General features: G+C 39.9%; 2 protein-coding genes and 1 long non-coding RNA gene across 4 annotated transcripts in view; 1 reads left to right on the top strand and 2 right to left on the bottom strand.

The window, feature by feature from the left end:
• nav3 (neuron navigator 3) overlaps nucleotides 1–19,474 on the top strand; it is a 292,564-nt gene that overhangs the window by 13,559 nt on the left and 259,531 nt on the right. The gene's annotated exons all lie outside the window — the stretch shown is intronic.
• LOC117805134 lies at nucleotides 4,911–9,029 on the bottom strand. Of its 2 annotated transcripts, none has more exons than XM_034673749.1 (4): nucleotides 7,971–9,029; nucleotides 7,769–7,822; nucleotides 6,994–7,143; nucleotides 4,911–5,292 (listed from the first exon to the last, which is right to left on the bottom strand). In XM_034673749.1, the coding sequence occupies exons 1-4, from the start codon at nucleotides 9,016–9,018 to the stop codon at nucleotides 5,078–5,080; spliced, it is 1,467 nt and encodes a 488-aa protein (XP_034529640.1). In that variant the 5' UTR covers nucleotides 9,019–9,029; the 3' UTR covers nucleotides 4,911–5,077. The 2 variants fall into 2 exon arrangements, with proteins under 2 accessions (XP_034529640.1, XP_034529641.1); XM_034673750.1 differs by having other exon boundaries at nucleotides 5,188–5,292; nucleotides 6,980–7,143.
• Nucleotides 15,259–17,405, bottom strand: LOC117805135. The gene is made up of 3 exons (XR_004629350.1): nucleotides 17,217–17,405; nucleotides 16,210–16,329; nucleotides 15,259–16,048 (listed from the first exon to the last, which is right to left on the bottom strand). It is a non-coding gene; the product is annotated as an uncharacterized LOC117805135 (long non-coding RNA).

Genomic DNA, 19,474 nt, shown 5'->3' on the forward strand with positions numbered 1-19,474 from the left:
TATTTTGCAAATTCAATGAACAGTTCAGCTTAATGTCTTTGCTTTTTTGTAAAATGTGTATTTAATTGACAAGTAAGAAAAGGAGAGGACAGCAAATAAAGAAAATGACATGCATTTGGAGACCAGGGTTAGTCTAAATTAATCTGTAATAATACCGGGGGGTCTAGATCTCATTATCAATCAGCATGATTTCAGGGAAAAAAACATTCTGTATGGAGAGCAAAAGCAGGCAGAACGCACCCTTATAAGGACATCCCATCTCTCGGCAGCAGTAATCTGATGACGATTTATGTATCTCTACTATGTCTTCATGCAAGTGCAGTGAAAAAATCTGTCCTAGATTTAGAAAACAAAATTAAGTTGATATCCTTACTTTGTTGCAAAAACCCATCAGCGGTTAGATTTACAGACTACCTGGAATGCATCAGGAGGTATTTAAAAGCTGATTTTTCTCTTGAGGACAGACCTGACAATGAGGTTGTTATTTTAGAAGACCTATTTTTTTTTTTAATTGGGAGTTAATCTTAAAGCTAGGGTTGGTAGCCATGGAAAACTAGCATGAAATTGAATGTAGCATTTCCTCAGGATTTCGTCTAATCCCTCCCCGCCCTCCCTCGGAGCTCCTCGACCCCCCCGCTCACATGCATGAGCGCCGCTGATTTGCGACCATATGATGGTGACTGATTCAAAACCGGTCCTCAGCACATCGTTTTGTGTTTTGCACTACGTCAACTCCTAAAAGCTCACTAATAAAAAGAAAATAGCTTCCTTTTTCAGGATCATACTGCTGAAGAAAGCCAGAGTGAAACGTATGTGTGCTTACTGTTGAACTAATACTAGCCGTTACTTGAAACCTTGATCAATACCTTAGACCTCTAGGATACCTGGGATTATTCTGAGTTGTAGTACTTGGAACCACTGTTTACTCACTAAAGGCAACGATGATTCAGAAAGAACAGCTTAGAATATAAACTTACAGGAGACAATCACAATGAAACAGAAAATTGAAGATTATCTGAGGGGAAGAAGCTTGAGTCAGGAGGATATGACTCATGTGGAGAGGCTGATGCGAGGCACTTCAAGGAAAGATGAGTGGCCCATGACCTAACCTGGTGAATCTTCCACTCTCGAAGGTCCTGGAAGTATAAGGGGTTAAACACACCAACAGAAAAGGGATGGCCATCAGAGAAGAGAGAGTGAGCGGCAGTCCAGTGTTTTATTTACTCAAAGGAGATGTGAATGGTAGGAGTTTACTTGCCCCTGGATTGGAAGCAGATGCAGGCACGTCATTCAGGTTTAAAACCTGAATCACTCTCCGCATCTGGCTCCCTCCTCTTGGCCTTGTGGAGAGAACAGCTGAAGGTAAGCTACCTAGAGACCGGTGGCCTAAGGAGGAGGTGGGAGGGAGTTGGGGAGGGTGGGAAGTGAAAGTGTGAGCCTGAAGGGAGTGAAGAAATAGTGGTAGTTATGTCAGGGACACTGCCTCGTACGGTGATTTAAGGAGCTCAGTATTACTCTGTAGGTTACAGCTGGAGTCAAGCCATTCAAATAAGGTTGTGAAAGGGCGTGAGAGTAGGAGACGGAGGAACTTGATCACGGGTGGAGGTCTTAAAGCATATGCCAGGCTTATCACATGGGATTGGGAGGTGGGTGAGTTGTGCGCCAGGTGCTTCACGTCACGAAAACCAAACAGAGATGCATTCTGGACCATAAAATGTGAGCATATGAATGTTTATAACTCTGGTCCTCATCCTGGGTGTAAAATATGGAGGTATCAAAATCCCCCTGACAGTTTGAAAGGACAAGAAGCATATTTCATGTTTCCATCATTTACTCTTTCCTACTCATTTGAGTATGGGGAGGTTTGTGGAAGTGCAGATAGCAGCATGCGTTGCCCTTTCCTCCACTGCTGTCATCAGATCTAAGCACACTGTTATTAATTTCCAGAGCTTGAAGGGGCCATTAGTCTTGGGGTGGGGGCTTGGGTTACAATATTTTGGGGGTAAGGATGTACAGTGTGTGTTACACAATCGCCCGGACCACAGAGAGGAGGAGTGGGACGGAGGGAGAAGCTGCGGGGCTGACAGTATGAGGAGAGAGTGAAAGATGAAATGTCTTATTTGTTGGCCCATTTTCTTTGCACACTCTCAGATACTGAAAGATTGTGCCTCGCTCTCAATCACGGTCCCTAGAGTTGAGTTGACTTGATGCCTACTGCAGAGGGCAGCAACACGCCCAAGCACTCTCAGAAAAAAAAGTTTGAGTTTTTGTCAGAGCTGGATACTTAACCGAAGTATCTTTTAGGGTAATTTGTACAAAGCACCATGGAGGAAACCCTTAATTATGTAGCAGCAGATCTGATGCAGACTGGCTACACTTAGTGAGGCCATAGGGTCTGTTCTTTGTGCTGACGGTGCTGCTCACCAGGATGTTGGAGTTCTCCTCATGATCACTACGCTGCTCCACAGATGTGTTGAATGAGCAGGCGGAGGAAGGACTGGCCTCAGGGGGCCTTCTGGCTGTCTGCAGCCTGATCCTTTACTACGTTTCTGTGGTACACACATGAGAAAGTGAGAGGGAGACAGGGCCTTTGGGTCGAAAGGTAATGTTCTCTCCCACATCCAGCAAACCTCTACTTGATGACTGCTATCTGGGTCAGTGCAGCAGTGGCTAACCTCTCACCCACCAGCACACTTCCTCTTCCCTCTGTAATTGAAGGTTGTTGGAACATTGTGGAGTAGGGTGGGTGTCTGGCAGGATTGAGCTGGTTAATAAGTGCTGAAAAACTGCAAGACAGGCATACCTTAAAGAGGTTCCTGTTGCTTTGACCCAACAGTGACAGAGTTTGTTGGCGAGGTGATGTGTGGAATCAATAGTAGCTTATAGATCGCAAGTCTGTTTACTAACACACTGAACCCTGCTATTGTGTAATATTGATGTCCCAGTGTGACACTCAGACACAGATATACACACACACACACACACACACACATCCTTGTTTTTGTGTTGTTGTGAGGTTACCAGTACAGACCATCCATTCTGAGGACCACCCTTTCTGGACGTTGTACAGCACTGAAAAAAATCATGCAGCATCCTGGAGCGCACATAAACAGAGTTATCACTTCAAATTATCAATCAGACAAAGTAGAGGTCCCTGACCAGACCAGACACAGTTATCTGGGGACCTGTCAGGTATTTAGTTACTTCTGGGGTCTAAATATACACACTGTTTGGTTTTTCTCACTTCCTGGGTACCACTTCACACAAAGTCAGGTCAAACTTACTTTGTGGAACCACTTGACACTTGATATGGAAGGGAAGTGCTGTGGATCCATTTCCCTGGGTGGTATTTACTAACTAGAGTTACCCTGAGGTTGGTAGGCTGTGATAAAAAAACTCTGCCATGTTAAGTCATTGTACAACAGGTCCTGAACACATAGTAAGGTTTATGGTATATTAAAAGTAAAAGATTCACAGGATCAGTCTCCTGACCTGCTGGGACACCTGCACTGATGTACCTTCAAGCTCACAGGAAGTGTCTCTTTCAATAGGGGTTTGTCATTAGTCAAAGTGTGTCCCTTTCTCTTGTATGTACAGCATAAATGTCCCAGATTTGCAGCAGTTCATGATTATTTCAATAGAAGAGGATGCTTTATATTTTTTGGTCAAGCTTTGTAAATTATTAAAATTAAAAAGCCATAGAAGTTTACAACTGTCTCATCCTTGTTAAGTGCACACATACATATCACATCATCATTTAAGAACTGAGACCAAAAGTTCCTGTAAGAAATGACATTAATGATGATATCACATTATTCATGTAAGTCAAAGTAAGTCTCTTTTATAGAAGCCCCTCTGTTGAAACATGTCGGACCAAGATGTTTCAGATTATTTACATTCATGGAAAAATGATTATACCACCCTTGTTTTTTGGCCTATTATATACCCTGGGAATACAAGTAAGCTTCAGCATGTCAAATATGACAAGTATCATGTAATCAGCTGCATTTTCTTGACATGTTCTTGTATTCTTCAGGTAATATACCTTTCGTGGTACCAGGCATTAAAATGAACAAGAAATTGAAGACAACAAGGGTGGTCTAAAAAAATGTCCATGACTGTATACCTGCTGTATTGGCAGTGTTATTATATTTCTAAATTCCTTGTATCACTATTTACTGTGAGCTGTTCTAAAGTAAATACTTAAGTCACTGATGCACTTTAAAGCTCAAAGCTTTTATTTTAATGTTTTTTGAACAAACATAAGTGTTTTCCATCTCTTGAAGTAAAGTACAAAAAAGTCTCACACTTGGTTAGACAAAAAATGACACTGACTGTCTTTGTAACTAAGAAAAATGAATCAGTGCGGTTAACTGACAATACAGTTACAGACACAGCCTTTGTGCTGTGCAAACTGTGCTGCACTGAACTTTAGCAAACTCCTTCCATGGCTGAACAGAACTGCCACAATATGTGATACACTTCCAACACTACACTGCGTTCCAAATTATTATGCAAGTATCATTTTTATGAACATTTTAAAAACTATTTTAAAAGTCGTTTTCAAATTAGTTTGAAGTCAGATGGTGAATATATTTTATCATCTGTGTCGTTAAAATTATGCTTTTCAAAGTAAGTCGGCCGTATTTTCAAATAAATGCAGAATCTGCAGAAATGAGTGAACCAAATTATTATGCAAGTTGGTGATAAGAGCATCTAACTTGTGAAAATCAAAAACTATGATAGATCAATCTATAGAATGTTTAAAATGGTGCCTAGTTTTTAATTTTCACAAGTTATATGCTCTTATCACCAACTTGCATAATAATTTGGTTCACTCATTTCTGCAGATTCTGCATTACTTGAAAATACAGCTGAAAAGCATAATTTTGACAGCACAGCTGATGAAACATATTCACTAACTGACTTCTTGACAAATTTGAAAACGACTTTTAACATGTTGTTAAATTATTCACAAAAATGACACTTTCATACTATTTTGGAATGCAGTGTATGAAGCCCTACACAACTATAAAAAACGGATCACTTCTGATGTTAACAAACAAACGGGTTCAATCTAAAACTTTCGCTTGAGAGCTGTAATTCTATTTTTAATATAGAATTTGATCGCTAGCCAGTTTCTGTGTTTAAGTGCTATTTTTTCCTCTTTAAGACACTTATCACAGTCGCTTTTGCCAGGAACACGGCCCGCCGTGATGAAAGACATCATGTGCCGCTCAACAGCAAGGACCTCCTCTTTCTCCCAGATCCGTTTCTTGAGAGGCTGGCGAGCTGTAAAAAGAATGAAAAACAATTATAAACATGTTTTTGTACAGACAAGCTATGGGAATTGCATTTGAGGAACAAATGTCGATGAATGATCAATGACACAGAAAAACACGTTTACTTGATTACAGTTACAAAGGTTGAGCTCTACGCCTACAATCTCCACTAAAGCAAATACCTACAAAAGACCAGGGATGGAGATTGTTGTCAAGGATACCATTTTCCTCAGCAATCAGAGTCCTCATCGATACCACTATCAATACTTTGGTATCACATGGTAAACAGACATTACAACTAACGTTTACTGACAGAACAGTATTTATATTATTGCTAAACTAGGGTCTGTTTTCTAAACAACATAAATAAGTCTTTAATAAACAGAGCTGATGTGACATATAGTGATAAATTACAGGGTTCTAAATACAAGATTTTCTCAATCTTAAGGCTGATTTATACTTCTGCGTCGAATCAATGGCCTAGCCTACGCCGGGGGTCCGCATTGCTCCCGCACCGACACAGAGCCCTACACAAGTAGCCGATTTGCACCTCCTCCAAAATGTAACTACCCATCAAATTGACACGGACCACAAGCCCTGTGATTGGTCAGCACAGCAGCATTGTCTTTCCCGCATTTACATCTCTTCCGGGATCCCTGTTCATCGTCCGTATATTTAATCTCCTCCTCTCTATTCTTCATGTAATCATGTCTGTATGATAAACAGCAACATGTATCAGCTGTAGATTAACAGAACACGCTCTGAATCGCTGTGGAAAAGGAAACAGATCGTAGCGAGGCTGGAAATAGGTGACTGACTATCAGAGAGTCCACACTGCCCATAAGTGTTTTGGCGGAGAATTGCTTCGCGTCACGGACACATCGACGCTCAAGTGAGTGGGGCTCATGTGCACGTCAGCCCTCGCTGTATAAGAGTGACGCAGAAGTATAAATCAGCCTTTAGAATCAGTAGTTTTATTGATGTTTTAAAAGCTGAAAAGAGCTAGTGAATATGTTTTAATTCCAAAGCCTAAATAGTCTTGACTTTACATTTGAACAGGTCAGGATGACTTTGGTTAGCTTTGCCTTGAAGTTTTTTTACTAACCTGACCTTGAACACATCATTATGTAACCTTATGTCATCTCATATAGTTAGCTAACTAGCTCCCAGTCTGCTGATCATAACACATATTTAAACACTGGATTTTAGCTCACTGGACTTGCTTCAGAGTTTGGCTGCTTCGAATACAGAGGAAGGATGAAGGTCACACATCTGCTGGTCTTTTTAGTTTGATTTGATACCCAAAGCTGAAGCACTTGACCATCAGGGTTGTGTCCCCCTTTGCAAGAAATGATTGTGCAGTATAAACTATACTTTACTTCCTCCTTATCTTTGATAGCGTTACACTTATTTGCATGTTCAGCCATCCTTCAACGTAAGTGATCACGAGAATTCTTCTTAGTGTTGTTTAGTTGGCTCACAGTTCTATTTTATTTAAAAACTTTATTAGACAATGGATGTATGTTTATACCCAGTGATTTGATTTGAATTACATGACTCTTCACAGTATCAATAAGCAATATGAATTTCAGGTCATAAGTTATAGGAAACTGGGTCCTTAATAGATCTAGGTTTGATCTCCAGTCTAACTAAACACACAATCAATCAATCAATCAAACTTGTAATAAAAGATGTACCTAAAATAACTTGCCTCTTTGCCTCGTTGGTGACTGAGAGTGATGCTGAGTGTGATGAGGTACCATGGTGCTCTGCTGTGGTGGACTTGGTAGAGGTGAGGAACCGCCCAGGTGCCCATCTGACATCTGGTCTTCTTTCCTCTGGCTAGCTGTTACCTGACTCACTGAAAACAGATAGAAAACATGATCCACTACACCATGAACAAATATCCTCCACACTTTGCAACATTGGTGTAAAATATTAGTTATGAATAATTATATAATAATTCTGAATGTGTATCACAAATCAATAAGTATTCACTCGCCATTCACCTCATTCATGATATATCAGTAGGTTTTTTTAACCTGATATTTGTGACCCAGGACCTCCAGAATCTGATCAAGTAGCTCATGAACAAATAAGATAGGTCAAACACATTGAAATCAACATTTCTATGGTTAACGTAACAAACAGACCTGTTGTCAATCCAAACCCAATGTTAAAGGACCACAAAGTGAATTAGTGAAGGACATCAGCACAGTACCCGAAGTGAAATATCTAGAGTCCTCTTTTTCCCCCCGACTGACTGTCCTAAGTATAACTTATAAATCCCGCCTCCTTGTGTTAACAGACATGGGTCAAACTGTGAAGTCAAATGTATGTTTATCATTATAGTTAGTTATTTCATGCTGATTTATGTCACAGTGTTCATTTTTCTGACACGTTTAGTTGAATGGATTATTCATTTTTAATGGATATCTTGAAATATATAAAAATGGTCAGGTTTGAAATCTTATCACAGTACATACCTGGAGAGTCTGACTCATACGCTTCCTCTGCGTCACTGTCTGGGGACACGTTCTCTGTGGGGAATTGAGGGGAAAGGAATGACCATTATTAAACATCATCTTATTCTAACTTGTTCTATTAATGCCCTTAGACATGTACAAAATGCTTTAGGGAAAGTGTTCTTTCATGTAGAGACATTAAAGAGAGATACAAATATAGTACCCTCAGGGTCAATGTTGATCTCGTCCAGGGTCTTGCCCTTGAACTCTGCAAGGCGTCCTTTCTCTAGGGCCATGAGAACTTTGCTGATCTTTGCAAGCTGAAGGGTGCCCTCAGGAAGTCTGTAAAACTGCCGGTGTACCCGAATGTCGTGACCGAGGAAATCCGCTAATTGATCAAGCTCGGTGTTGCTAAGATTAAGGACCTGAGACAAAGTTCCTGTCTGCTTGCGGAGCTTTGTAGAGGTCAGACTTTCTGGACATTTTGCCCCACAGACCTTGGCAAAATGTCGGAGACAGTCAGAACCACGGTAGCATGTCAAAGCATATGGCCTTCCAAATAGATATTTGTTCTCCGGACGAACCCCACAATCCTGTCGTTTTCTGACAAGGAGATCCAAAGCTTGCTTCATAGCTGGGGTCAACAGGACAGGTACCTTTCTACCTCTTTTTCCTCTGATCTCCACCCTCCTGAAGTGGTGGCATAGCTTCTTCTCTACTGCAGACAGAGCTTCATTCACATCTTCGTGAGGATCTGATGGATTGTTTGACAAAAATGAAGACAGGGGCATTTTTGATACCTCACCTGCTCTTCGCCGGTTGAATAGAATGACTTGGGTCAAACTGATCTTTGCCAGCTGTGACCATAACTGGGGGGATGTCTCAGTGGACAGTTTTGAGTGAGTCTGCTGATGTTGCTCATCTAAATATGAGTGGAGAGTCTGGACATCTTTAGTAAATGGAAGCAGCAGAGGGGTGTTCCACCTGGATTCTTGCAAAGTCCTTAGAGATGCAGCAGATATCATTTCATTCCAGCGGGTATCGTATACCCTGCGGAATGCACGGGCTTCTTTTGCAGCACTGTACTCATTCTGAACATTCGCACGGCTTTCAACAAGTAGCGAAATTTTTGTTAAGCTGTGTCCGATTTTGAGAGCAAGGCTGGGGATCTTGTAGGCATTGGTTTCACTGTCATGACCTGCCACCTGCTTCACTGCTTCAACAACTTGCATGAAGTTGGCAGGTTTGATGTGGTCTCGAATTGTCTTCATGGATGTGGTGTTTCTCGAACATATCAGAAGCCTTCCAAGCTCTCTTAACTTCTGACGAATGTACTCATGTTTGCCTGGGTCATATCCAAGTCGGTTGTACAGGTGGTCTCCATACTCTAAGATACAGCTATCAGATTTGACTGCTGTATAAACTTCATCTTGTGTCATCTTGTTTAAAAGTTTCCACAAGTCATGTTTAACACCAGGAGGTGGAGGTACAGTAAATGCACAGAGAGCCTGGACACGGGTTTTTCCAGGCTGTTGTTTCTGTGGAACATGAGGCCGAAACTTGCAGGTCTTCATGTGACGCCAGAGGAGTTTCCTCGCGAAAAAGCCTTGGCAATATGCACAATGGAGAAAATCCTCAGCTTTGGTATCCTGTCTTGGCTGTTTACAAGGAACAAGACTTCCAACGCCAGAGTTCATTACATCAACATTGTGTGCGAAGTTGCCTCTATTTCTGAGATGTTCTAGATGCATTCGTCTTTCTTTGGAGCATTTAGGGAAGGACATTGCCTGGGCAACCTCTGACTCACTGAGATGAGCTCGCTCCAAATGTCTTGCGAGTTTTACAACACCCAACTTACAGTACAAACAATACTGCTTTTTGTTGTAGATTCTTGACCCATTCTCCTTTTTACAGGTAGCAGGGATGGAAAGAGAACCATCAGAAACTCCATCAGTAAGAGGTGACGAGGTACTGTCAGGAAGAGTTTGGTCTGGGGTCATCATTGAGTTTTCTAACCGGTCACCAGTATCTCCCACGTCCCTCTGTTGTGATGAGTGACCATGACTGGATGATGTCGTATGACAGGAAGCACTAATTAAGCGTTGCCTTTTACGTATCAAACCGGAGCTGCTTCTCCTTCTTGTGGGTGAGCGCCCTCTGTCCTGCTGTGAGGAGACATTTGCTTCTGGTGGAGAGGGATATGAATCTCTGATTTCATCCGCATTTATAAAGTTCAGGCTATTAAGCCCCCTCTCTTTGGGGTCAACTAGATCAAGAATTTCACTCGTGTCTGTACCATCAGAGTCCCCACTAGTCACCGGTACATATTCTTCTCCACTGTCGTCAGAGGTGGGGTCAAAGAGCTCATCTGAATCAAAACAAGTTTGGTATTTCATCTAGAGAAAAAAATAATAAAGAAAAGTCAAAATAAAGCCCCCAAACTGATAAAACTTTTCATATAAACTTTTAATCTTTTCCCTACATTGTCAGTGTGTTGCTTACCACTATGCTTTTAGTTCTCCTGAGCCTCGGGATAGCAATATCTTCCAGCTCAGAGTCAGGATTCATAGATGGACTCAGAGATTCATCAGAATCTGTGTAGTCGACCAGCCTGTCTCTATTTAATGAGGAGAGGGGACCAGTTGCATCTGAACCCTACAGAAAATAAAAACATAACAACTATGAAAAACACAAAAGCATACGGATGAACAACTTTACACTACATTAAAACAGAGCAAAATGAAATTGACGAGTGAAGGCATATATTCAATCACAGTAAAATGGTACCTCTGACTTCACTAACATTGATCCTAATGATATATAAACATGATTAATGGAGCTCATCAGACAGGTGAGGTTTAAAACTAGAGTATGAACACCTCAAAGACCAGAGAAGATGATCAGCACAACTCTGTACCTCTATCTGAGAGTCTGCAGGACCCAGAAGAGTCTGCTCTGAGGTGCTCCAGGTCTCATTCTCTGAGGGGTCTGTCTCAGTCAGCTGGGCTCCATCCTGCAGAAAAAGTTCAGCATCAATAAAACAAATAATATACATAACTATAAGTACTTACAATATAAAACGAAGCAGGATTAAGATTTTTTTTTAAATACTTAAATCTTTGAAAGCAGAATCAATGCTTATTTAAAAGGGATTTAATTGACTCTGATTTCAGACTTAAATATGTCTCCTGCTCTATCAAACAACACTGATACCAAGCAAAAGTAGTGCCAGAAGAGCTAAACGTCCTGATTCTGACAGCTGGTACAACAACCGTGGACAAGAGTAACCTTAGTTTAGGGACTCATGATATTTAAATTGTTATTTGAGTTAAATGCACAGAAAAATTCAAACTTGTTAGTATTAAATGTGTAGAGTGTTACTCACTTAACGAGGTCCCCACAAATACTGTGGACCTGACAGATGTGTGTGTATAAGAGAGGGGGGAGGGGTAATAGAAATACAACATCCTGACTGGACCCCAGAACATCATAAAACCTGAATGTGACTCAGATCAGACCTCTGACTTCACTAACATTGATCCTAATGATATGTAAACATGATTAATAGAGCTCATCAAACAGGAGAGGTTCAAAACTAGAGTATGAACACCTCAAAGACCAGAGAAGATGATCAGCACAACTCTGTACCTCTATCTGAGAGTCTGCAGGACCCAGAAGAGTCTGCTCTGAGGTGCTCCAGGTCTCATTCTCTGAGGGGTCTGTCTCAGTCAGCTGGGCTCCATCCTGAAGAAAAAGTTCAGCATCAATAAAACAAATAATATACATAACTATAAGTACTTACAATATAAAACGAAGCAGGATTAAGATTTTTTTTTAAATACTTAAATCTTTGAAAGCAGAATCAATGCTTATTTAAAAGGGATTTAATTGACTCTGATTTCAGACTTAAATATGTCTCCCGCTCTATCAAACAACACTGATACCAAGCAAAAGTAGTGCCAGAAGAGCTAAAACGTCCTGATTCTGACAGCTGGTACAACAACCGTGGACAAGAGTAACCTTAGTTTAGGGACTCATGATATTTAAATTGTTATTTGAGTTAAATGCACAGAAAAATTCAAACTTGTTAGTATTAAATGTGTAGAGTGTTACTCACTTAACGAGGTCCCCACAAATACTGTGGACCTGACAGATGTGTGTGTATAAGAGAGGGGGGGGGGGGGGTAAAAGTAAAACAACATCCTGACTGGACCCCAGAACATCATAAAAACCTGAATGTGACTCAGATCAGACCTCTGACTTCACTAACATTGATCCTAATGATATGTAAACATGATTAATAGAGCTCATCAAACAGGAGAGGTTTAAAACTAGAGTATGAACACCTCAAAGACCAGAGAAGATGATCAGCACAACTCTGTACCTCTATCTGAGAGTCTGCAGGACCCAGAAGAGTCTGCTCTGAGGTGCTCCAGGTCTCATTCTCTGAGGGGTCTGTCTCAGTCAGCTGGGCTCCATCCTGCAGAAAAAGTTCAGCATCAATAAAACAAATAATATACATAACTATAAGTACTTACAATATAAAACGAAGCAGGATTAAGATTTTTTTTTAAATACTTAAATCTTTGAAAGCAGAATCAATGCTTATTTAAAAGGGATTTAATTGACTCTGATTTCAGACTTAAATATGTCTCCTGCTCTATCAAACAACACTGATACCAAGCAAAAGTAGTGCCAGAAGAGCTAAACGTCCTGATTCTGACAGCTGGTACAACAACCGTGGACAAGAGTAACCTTAGTTTAGGGACTCATGATATTTAAATTGTTATTTGAGTTAAATGCACAGAAAAATTCAAACTTGTTAGTATTAAATGTGTAGAGTGTTACTCACTTAACGAGGTCCCCACAAATACTGTGGACCTGAAAGATGTGTGTGTATAAGAGAGGGGGGAGGGGTAATAGAAATACAACATCCTGACTGGACCCCAGAACATCATAAAAACCTGAATGTGACTCAGATCAGACCTCTGACTTCACTAACATTGATCCTAATGATATGTAAACATGATTAATAGAGCTCATCAAACAGGAGAGGTTCAAAACTAGAGTATGAACACCTCAAAGACCAGAGAAGATGATCAGCACAACTCTGTACCTCTATCTGAGAGTCTGCAGGACCCAGAAGAGTCTGCTCTGAGGTGCTCCAGGTCTCATTCTCTGAGGGGTCTGTCTCAGTCAGCTGGGCTCCATCCTGAAGAAAAAGTTCAGCATCAATAAAACAAATAATATACATAACTATAAGTACTTACAATATAAAACGAAGCAGGATTAAGATTTTTTTTTTAAATACTTAAATCTTTGAAAGCAGAATCAATGCTTATTTAAAAGGGATTTAATCAACTCTGATTTCACACTTAAATATGTCTCCCGCTCTATCAAACAACACTGATACCAAGCAAAAGTAGTGCCAGAAGAGCTAAAACGTCCTGATTCTGACAGCTGGTACAACAACCGTGGACAAGAGTAACCTTAGTTTAGGGACTCATGATATTTAAATTGTTATTTGAGTTAAATGCACAGAAAAATTCAAACTTGTTAGTATTAAATGTGTAGAGTGTTACTCACTTAACGAGGTCCCCACAAATACTGTGGACCTGACAGATGTGTGTGTATAAGAGAGGGGGGAGGGGGTAATAGAAATACAACATCCTGACTGGACCCCAGAACATCATAAAACCTGAATGTGACTCAGATCAGACCTCTGACTTCACTAACATTGATCCTAATGATATGTAACATGATTAATAGAGCTCATCAAACAGGAGAGGTTCAAAACTAGAGTATGAACACCTCAAAGACCAGAGAAGATGATCAGCACAACTCTGTACCTCTATCTGAGAGTCTGCAGGACCCAGAAGAGTCTGCTCTGAGGTGCTCCAGGTCTTATTCTCTGAGGGGTCTGTCTCAGTCAGCTGGGCTCCATCCTGAAGAAAAAGTTCAGCATCAATAAAACAAATAATATACATAACTATAAGTACTTACAATATAAAACGAAGCAGGATTAAGATTTTTTTTAAAATACTTAAATCTTTGAAAGCAGAATCAATGCTTATTTAAAAGGGATTTAATTGACTCTGATTTCAGACTTAAATATGTCTCCCGCTCTATCAAACAACACTGATACCAAGCAAAAGTAGTGCCAGAAGAGCTAAAACGTCCTGATTCTGACAGCTGGTACAACAACCGTGGACAAGAGTAACCTTAGTTTAGGGACTCATGATATTTAAATTGTTATTTGAGTTAAATGCACAGAAAAATTCAAACTTGTTAGTATTAAATGTGTAGAGTGTTACTCACTTAACGAGGTCCCCACAAATACTGTGGACCTGACAGATGTGTGTGTATAAGAGAGGGGGGGGGGGGTAATAGTAATACAACATCCTGACTGGACCCCAGAACATCATAAAAACCTGAATGTGACTCAGATCAGACCTCTGACTTGACTAACATTGATCCTAATGATACATAAACATGATTAATGGAGCTCATCAAACAGGAGAGGTTTAAAACTAGAGTATGAACACCTCAAAGACCAGAGAAGATGATCAGCACAACTCTGTACCTCTATCTGAGAGTCTGCAGGACCCAGAAGAGTCTGCTCTGAGGTGCTCCAGGTCTCATTCTCTGAGGGGTCTGTCTCAGTCAGCTGGGCTCCATCCTGAAGAAAAAGTTCAGCATCAATAAAACAAATAATATACATAACTATAAGTACTTACAATATAAAACGAAGCAGGATTAAGAATTTTTTTTTAAATACTTAAATCTTTGAAAGCAGAATCAATGCTTATTTAAAAGGGATTTAATTGACTCTGATTTCAGACTTAAATATGTCTCCTGCTCTATCAAACAACACTGATACCAAGCAAAAGTAGTGCCAGAAGAGCTAAAACGTCCTGATTCTGACAGCTGGTACAACAACCGTGGACAAGAGTAACCTTAGTTTAGGGACTCATGATATTTAAATTGTTATTTGAGTTAAATGCACAGAAAAATTCAAACTTGTTAGTATTAAATGTGTAGAGTGTTACTCACTTAACGAGGTCCCCACAAATACTGTGGACCTGACAGATGTGTGTGTATAAGAGAGGGGGAGGGGTAATAGAAATTCAACATCCTGACTGGACCCCAGAACATCATAAAAACCTGAATGTGACTCAGATCAGACCTCTGACTTGACTAACATTGATCCTAATGATATGTAAACATGATTAATGGAGCTCATCAAACAGGAGAGGTTCAAACTAGAGTATGAACACCTCAAAGACCAGAGAAGATGATCAGCACAACTCTGTACCTCTATCTGAGAGTCTGCAGGACCCAGAAGAGTCTGCTCTGAGGTGCTCCAGGTCTCATTCTCTGAGGGGTCTGTCTCAGTCAGCTGGGCTCTATCCTGAAGAAAAGTTCAGCATCAATAAAACAAATAATATACATAACTATAAGTACTTACAATATAAAACGAAGCAGGATTAAGATTTTTTTTTAAATACTTAAATCTTTGAAAGCAGAATCAATGCTTATTTAAAAGGGATTTAATTGACTCTGATTTCAGACTTAAATATGTCTCCTGAACATCATAAAAACCTGAATGTGACTCGGATCAGACCTCTGACTTCACTAACATTGATCCTGATGATATCAAAACATACTTAAAGTGCTAACAACTTGTCAAATTTGTCAAACCTGTATTCTCCATGGCCAATCAGATCCACCATAGTCGTACGTTATCTCTTCCCCAGCATCTATGTCCCTCCCAGCGAAGAGACAGAGGTGTGGTTTCCTGTCTGCCAGGATCTTTTTCATTTTACAGTTCGGATTCTTGTGGTCATCATTGACCAGACGCCCTAGACTGCTGTCTTCTTGAGCTGCATCAATACTTTAAAAAGAATATTAATAATTTAAGAGGTCCTTGCTAAATCTTTGATTGGATCTTGGAACAATGTACCACCATGTCTTAGAACGAGAACTTAAGGCAAGATCACTTCATCTTTTTCAACTTAAACATCTCATAAGTACACATCTTTAAAGCAAAATAACTTTAGTCAATTCTTTACTCATATCCCTAACAGGAAGACTTTTAAATGAGGTGTAAAGAGGTGTAAAGTCACACTAAGCCTTACCACCAAGTTTTTTCATTCCATTGGAATTCAAACATGAAGACAGAACATCTGCCATGATAGATTGTTCTTCTCCTCAGGGATTCATCGGAATTTAAGAATTCGCCTCGGTACTCCACAACAAAGTCTCCTTTACTGAAATGGGACTTTGTAAAGACCCCTCGACCTGGCATGAACAGACAGGTTTGATGTTTGAAGCTTCACAGTTGTACATTTTCACATCCTTTGAACAGAAAGTTCTTTACATAAACCTAGCACCATAAAGAGGTAAGCTATGATACTACAAAATAACAACATGAAATCATAATGAAATCTTAAACCTCATACCTTTGACTGAATTTATATACTTCACTTCCAACTTTGCGGTCTTGTCGACGCCCTTCACAGCATGCTCTATTGCATCCTGCTTAGGTGATATCCTCCGTCGTAGTGAAGCCATTAAAGATCCTGTAATCAAATGCAGTGCAATTTCAATGTAACCTTAATCATAACCATAACATGCTCTTCATGTCTTAACAGCACCCTGCTGCGACTGCCACCTCTGTTTCAACATTAGATGATCTGTTGTTTTATTTCATTTAAACATGAATTTATATAGCTAAAACAGACTTTATTAAACACATGCAGAAAGTGTTGATTTGAAGAAAACAATGATCTCTACCTGTGACATATTCTATAAGCATGCAAACTGGAATAAAAGACATTCATAGGAATCTTCGAAGAGACATGATTCAATGGGAAACACTAGCTCCTGATCTAAAGAACATAGATGCTGACCAAAAAGAGGGACTGTGACACACCTGCAGGTAACAACCACATCAACATTCACTGTGAATATTAATGTGGTTGTTACAGGTAAAAATTTGTGGTTCATGGTAAATAAATAAATGTGAATAACATTCATGGATTAATTTGGCATAAGCCTCCACTGAACTTACAAACTGTGACCACTGTGCATGCATGTTACAGGAAAAACGTGAACTTGCTCTTGCACGTGTTAAATGAGTGATTCAATTAGCCCTAGTATCTCGAAAATGCAGCTTCATGTCTGAAACACTCATTCGCTAAAATACTGTATTTAAAAAGCATGTTTAACTTCACACTAAGGCTCAGGTGAACAAAAACATACCCTGTGTCACATTATTGTTTTCAACTAAAACAGCCAGACACAACAAGGACTAATCAGTGTACAACCATGCCGGATTAGCGTTAGCCACTTAGCTTTTGCTGGAGTAAAATAGGTGTGGGTTAGACCTGTAAAGTAAAGTACTGCAACTGCGTCAAAGTAGTGTACTAAAATAAATCACAATTGAGAAGATAAAAGTAAAACTTACCTTAGTTTTAACACCACTTTTGTTGTTTTTTTCTCCTCCATCAAGTGCTTCTTCCATGTGTCTCCTCCGTGCGTGAGTTAAGGAGCGCTTGCTCTGTAAAGTGAGCACATCCTGGACGGGTGGTGCTGTTGACAAGTAGATGATTCTTGTGTCCGCCCGCCTGGCATGTTAATATGTATTATCAAGGCTACCCAATCCGTTGTTCCATTAAAAAAACACTCATTTAGTAGAAAAATAATACCTTTTCGATTTATCATGTAGTTCCAATGTTTATTGTACGATTTTTTTTAATTTTTATGACAGACAATATTGTTTTTAAGTGAAACTAAACTTTTAGCTTTTTAGCATTCATGTTTTCTATGTGCACCAACCATAGACTGTGGGTGCATCTCAAAGATCTTAACTTCCATCCTGGAGTATTTCACTCACGTCTTAGCCCCGCCCACCAGAGATGCGATGAAATGAAAGGATGAGAGGAAACGAGGAGATTTGTATTAAGAGAAATGAGACGTGCTTTCCTCCATCGGTTTGTGATGACGGCTTTGACAGCTGTCTGTTTATGCACACATGTTCACTGTAATAACTCTGTTAAACAGGTAAACACAGAGACAGAGCTCTGTTTATATTTATCAAACACTTGCACATGAAGAGAATCAGCTCTCTGTTTATTCTGTCCTGAATCATTGCGGATCGATTCACCAGTAAAATGCCTCATTATTAAATTATTTATTCCTTTTAGAGAAAATATAAACCATGCATCTCTTTTCAAACCCCGTGCTCATTAATGATCAGCCTGATATGAAACTTTATTAACATGACAGGAAATATAACAATTTTTTTTACAAACAGACAAACTTTACTGTCACACTGTAATTCTCTTCGTGAAGAAAACGAAAACAAACGGGGAAACTAACAGGAGAAACAACTGACCATGAATATATCTATTCTATCCATGATATTAGACGATATGACAATTTAATCAGACAGAGAATCTGAAATAAACAATCAGATAGAAAACTCAGGAGTGATCCTGTTATTTTGGTTTAATAGCTTTAGCTTTTATGTTCAGTATTTCGTGTTTAAAACTCACATCAAACCCTTTTTAATCTCAGCTTATCACACACAGACGGATGTTGATGTTCTGTTTCAGGGCACCCTTAGTGACTGTTTTAAGGTCTCCTCCGTCCTCTCTCCTCTCTCCTCCAGCAGAGTTAAGAGCTTTGGGACACAATTAAACATGGCGGGTCAGTAACTACTTCCGGTTCGAGCGAGAGGAGAGGAGACTGCGGTTAACAGCTTTGAGATGCACCCTGTATAAATAATGGACGTAGTATCCGTGACGTCACCCATCTGTTTCTGAAGCACTGTTTTGAGGCCAATCGTCAGCGGCAGCCATATTGCTGCTGTCGAGCGAGTGCGACTACACTCGTCTTTTGTACCAGGCTGTAAACATGTTTATTTCGGCAAACATCAGGCGGTGGTGCACACCAGGCGGTGGCAAACATCAGGGGGCCGTTTCAGGAAGCAAGTTTAACAAACACAGAGTCAAAACCTGAACCCTAGGTTGAGGAACCCTGAGCTGTCAAACTCAGAGTGTTCGGTTTCAGAACAGCTGATAACAATTATTTCAATCAACTCTGAGTGAAGGTAACCCTGAGTGAAGCTCAAGATATAGGAGGATATAAAAAGCCCTCTTCAATAGAACACAGATAACATGATTCACCATGGCAACAAGCGAAAAAAACACTCGATCCTCCTACTTCTCTTCAGTTAAGTTGGAGATATTGATGACCGCGTATGCAGAAAACGAGCATATCGTCAGAAAATAAAGCAACACTGTGGCAGCAGCAAAAGAGCGAGAGCTCGTGTGGCAGAAAATGACTGAGCAAGTCGATGCGTGAGGATTAACTGGAGAAAAAATAAATGTTCCGTCCTGAGTTTTTCACTCACTCAGATATTTCCACCCCCCCCCATAACCGTACATACACACACATACTATATGCCATTTATACATACATACTATACTACCTATTTATGTATTCATTGATTGATTCCTTCATTAATTAGTTTATTTTTTTATTAATTAATTATTTCCTTTTTTATATCATTTATTTTTGGGGTAATGATATTTTGTGGTATTTCAAAATGATAAGGGATCATGCATGTGAAAAAATGTTATCTCTCTATGGCCCCCATCAAACAAGTCTGCAATGCAACATTCAACTCATATCTGAGCCTGAGACCACAGAAAGAGGTTT

Source organism: Notolabrus celidotus, chromosome 21 (genome assembly GCF_009762535.1).
Source record: "Notolabrus celidotus isolate fNotCel1 chromosome 21, fNotCel1.pri, whole genome shotgun sequence".
Classification (NCBI taxonomy): Eukaryota; Metazoa; Chordata; class Actinopteri; order Labriformes; family Labridae; genus Notolabrus; species Notolabrus celidotus.

Bases quoted from the DNA above. Each gene is read 5' to 3' on its own strand.
- LOC117805134 (XM_034673749.1), bottom strand. From the start codon at position 9,018: ATGAAGACAATTCGAGACCACATCAAACCTGCCAACTTCATGCAAGTT. The intron at 7,144-7,768 runs GTATGTACTGTG...ATCTGTTTTCAG, and splicing joins GTATGAGTCAGACTCTCCAG to TGAGTCAGGTAACAGCTAGC. The intron at 5,293-6,993 runs GCAAGTTATTTT...TTCTTTTTACAG, and splicing joins GTCACCAACGAGGCAAAGAG to CTCGCCAGCCTCTCAAGAAA.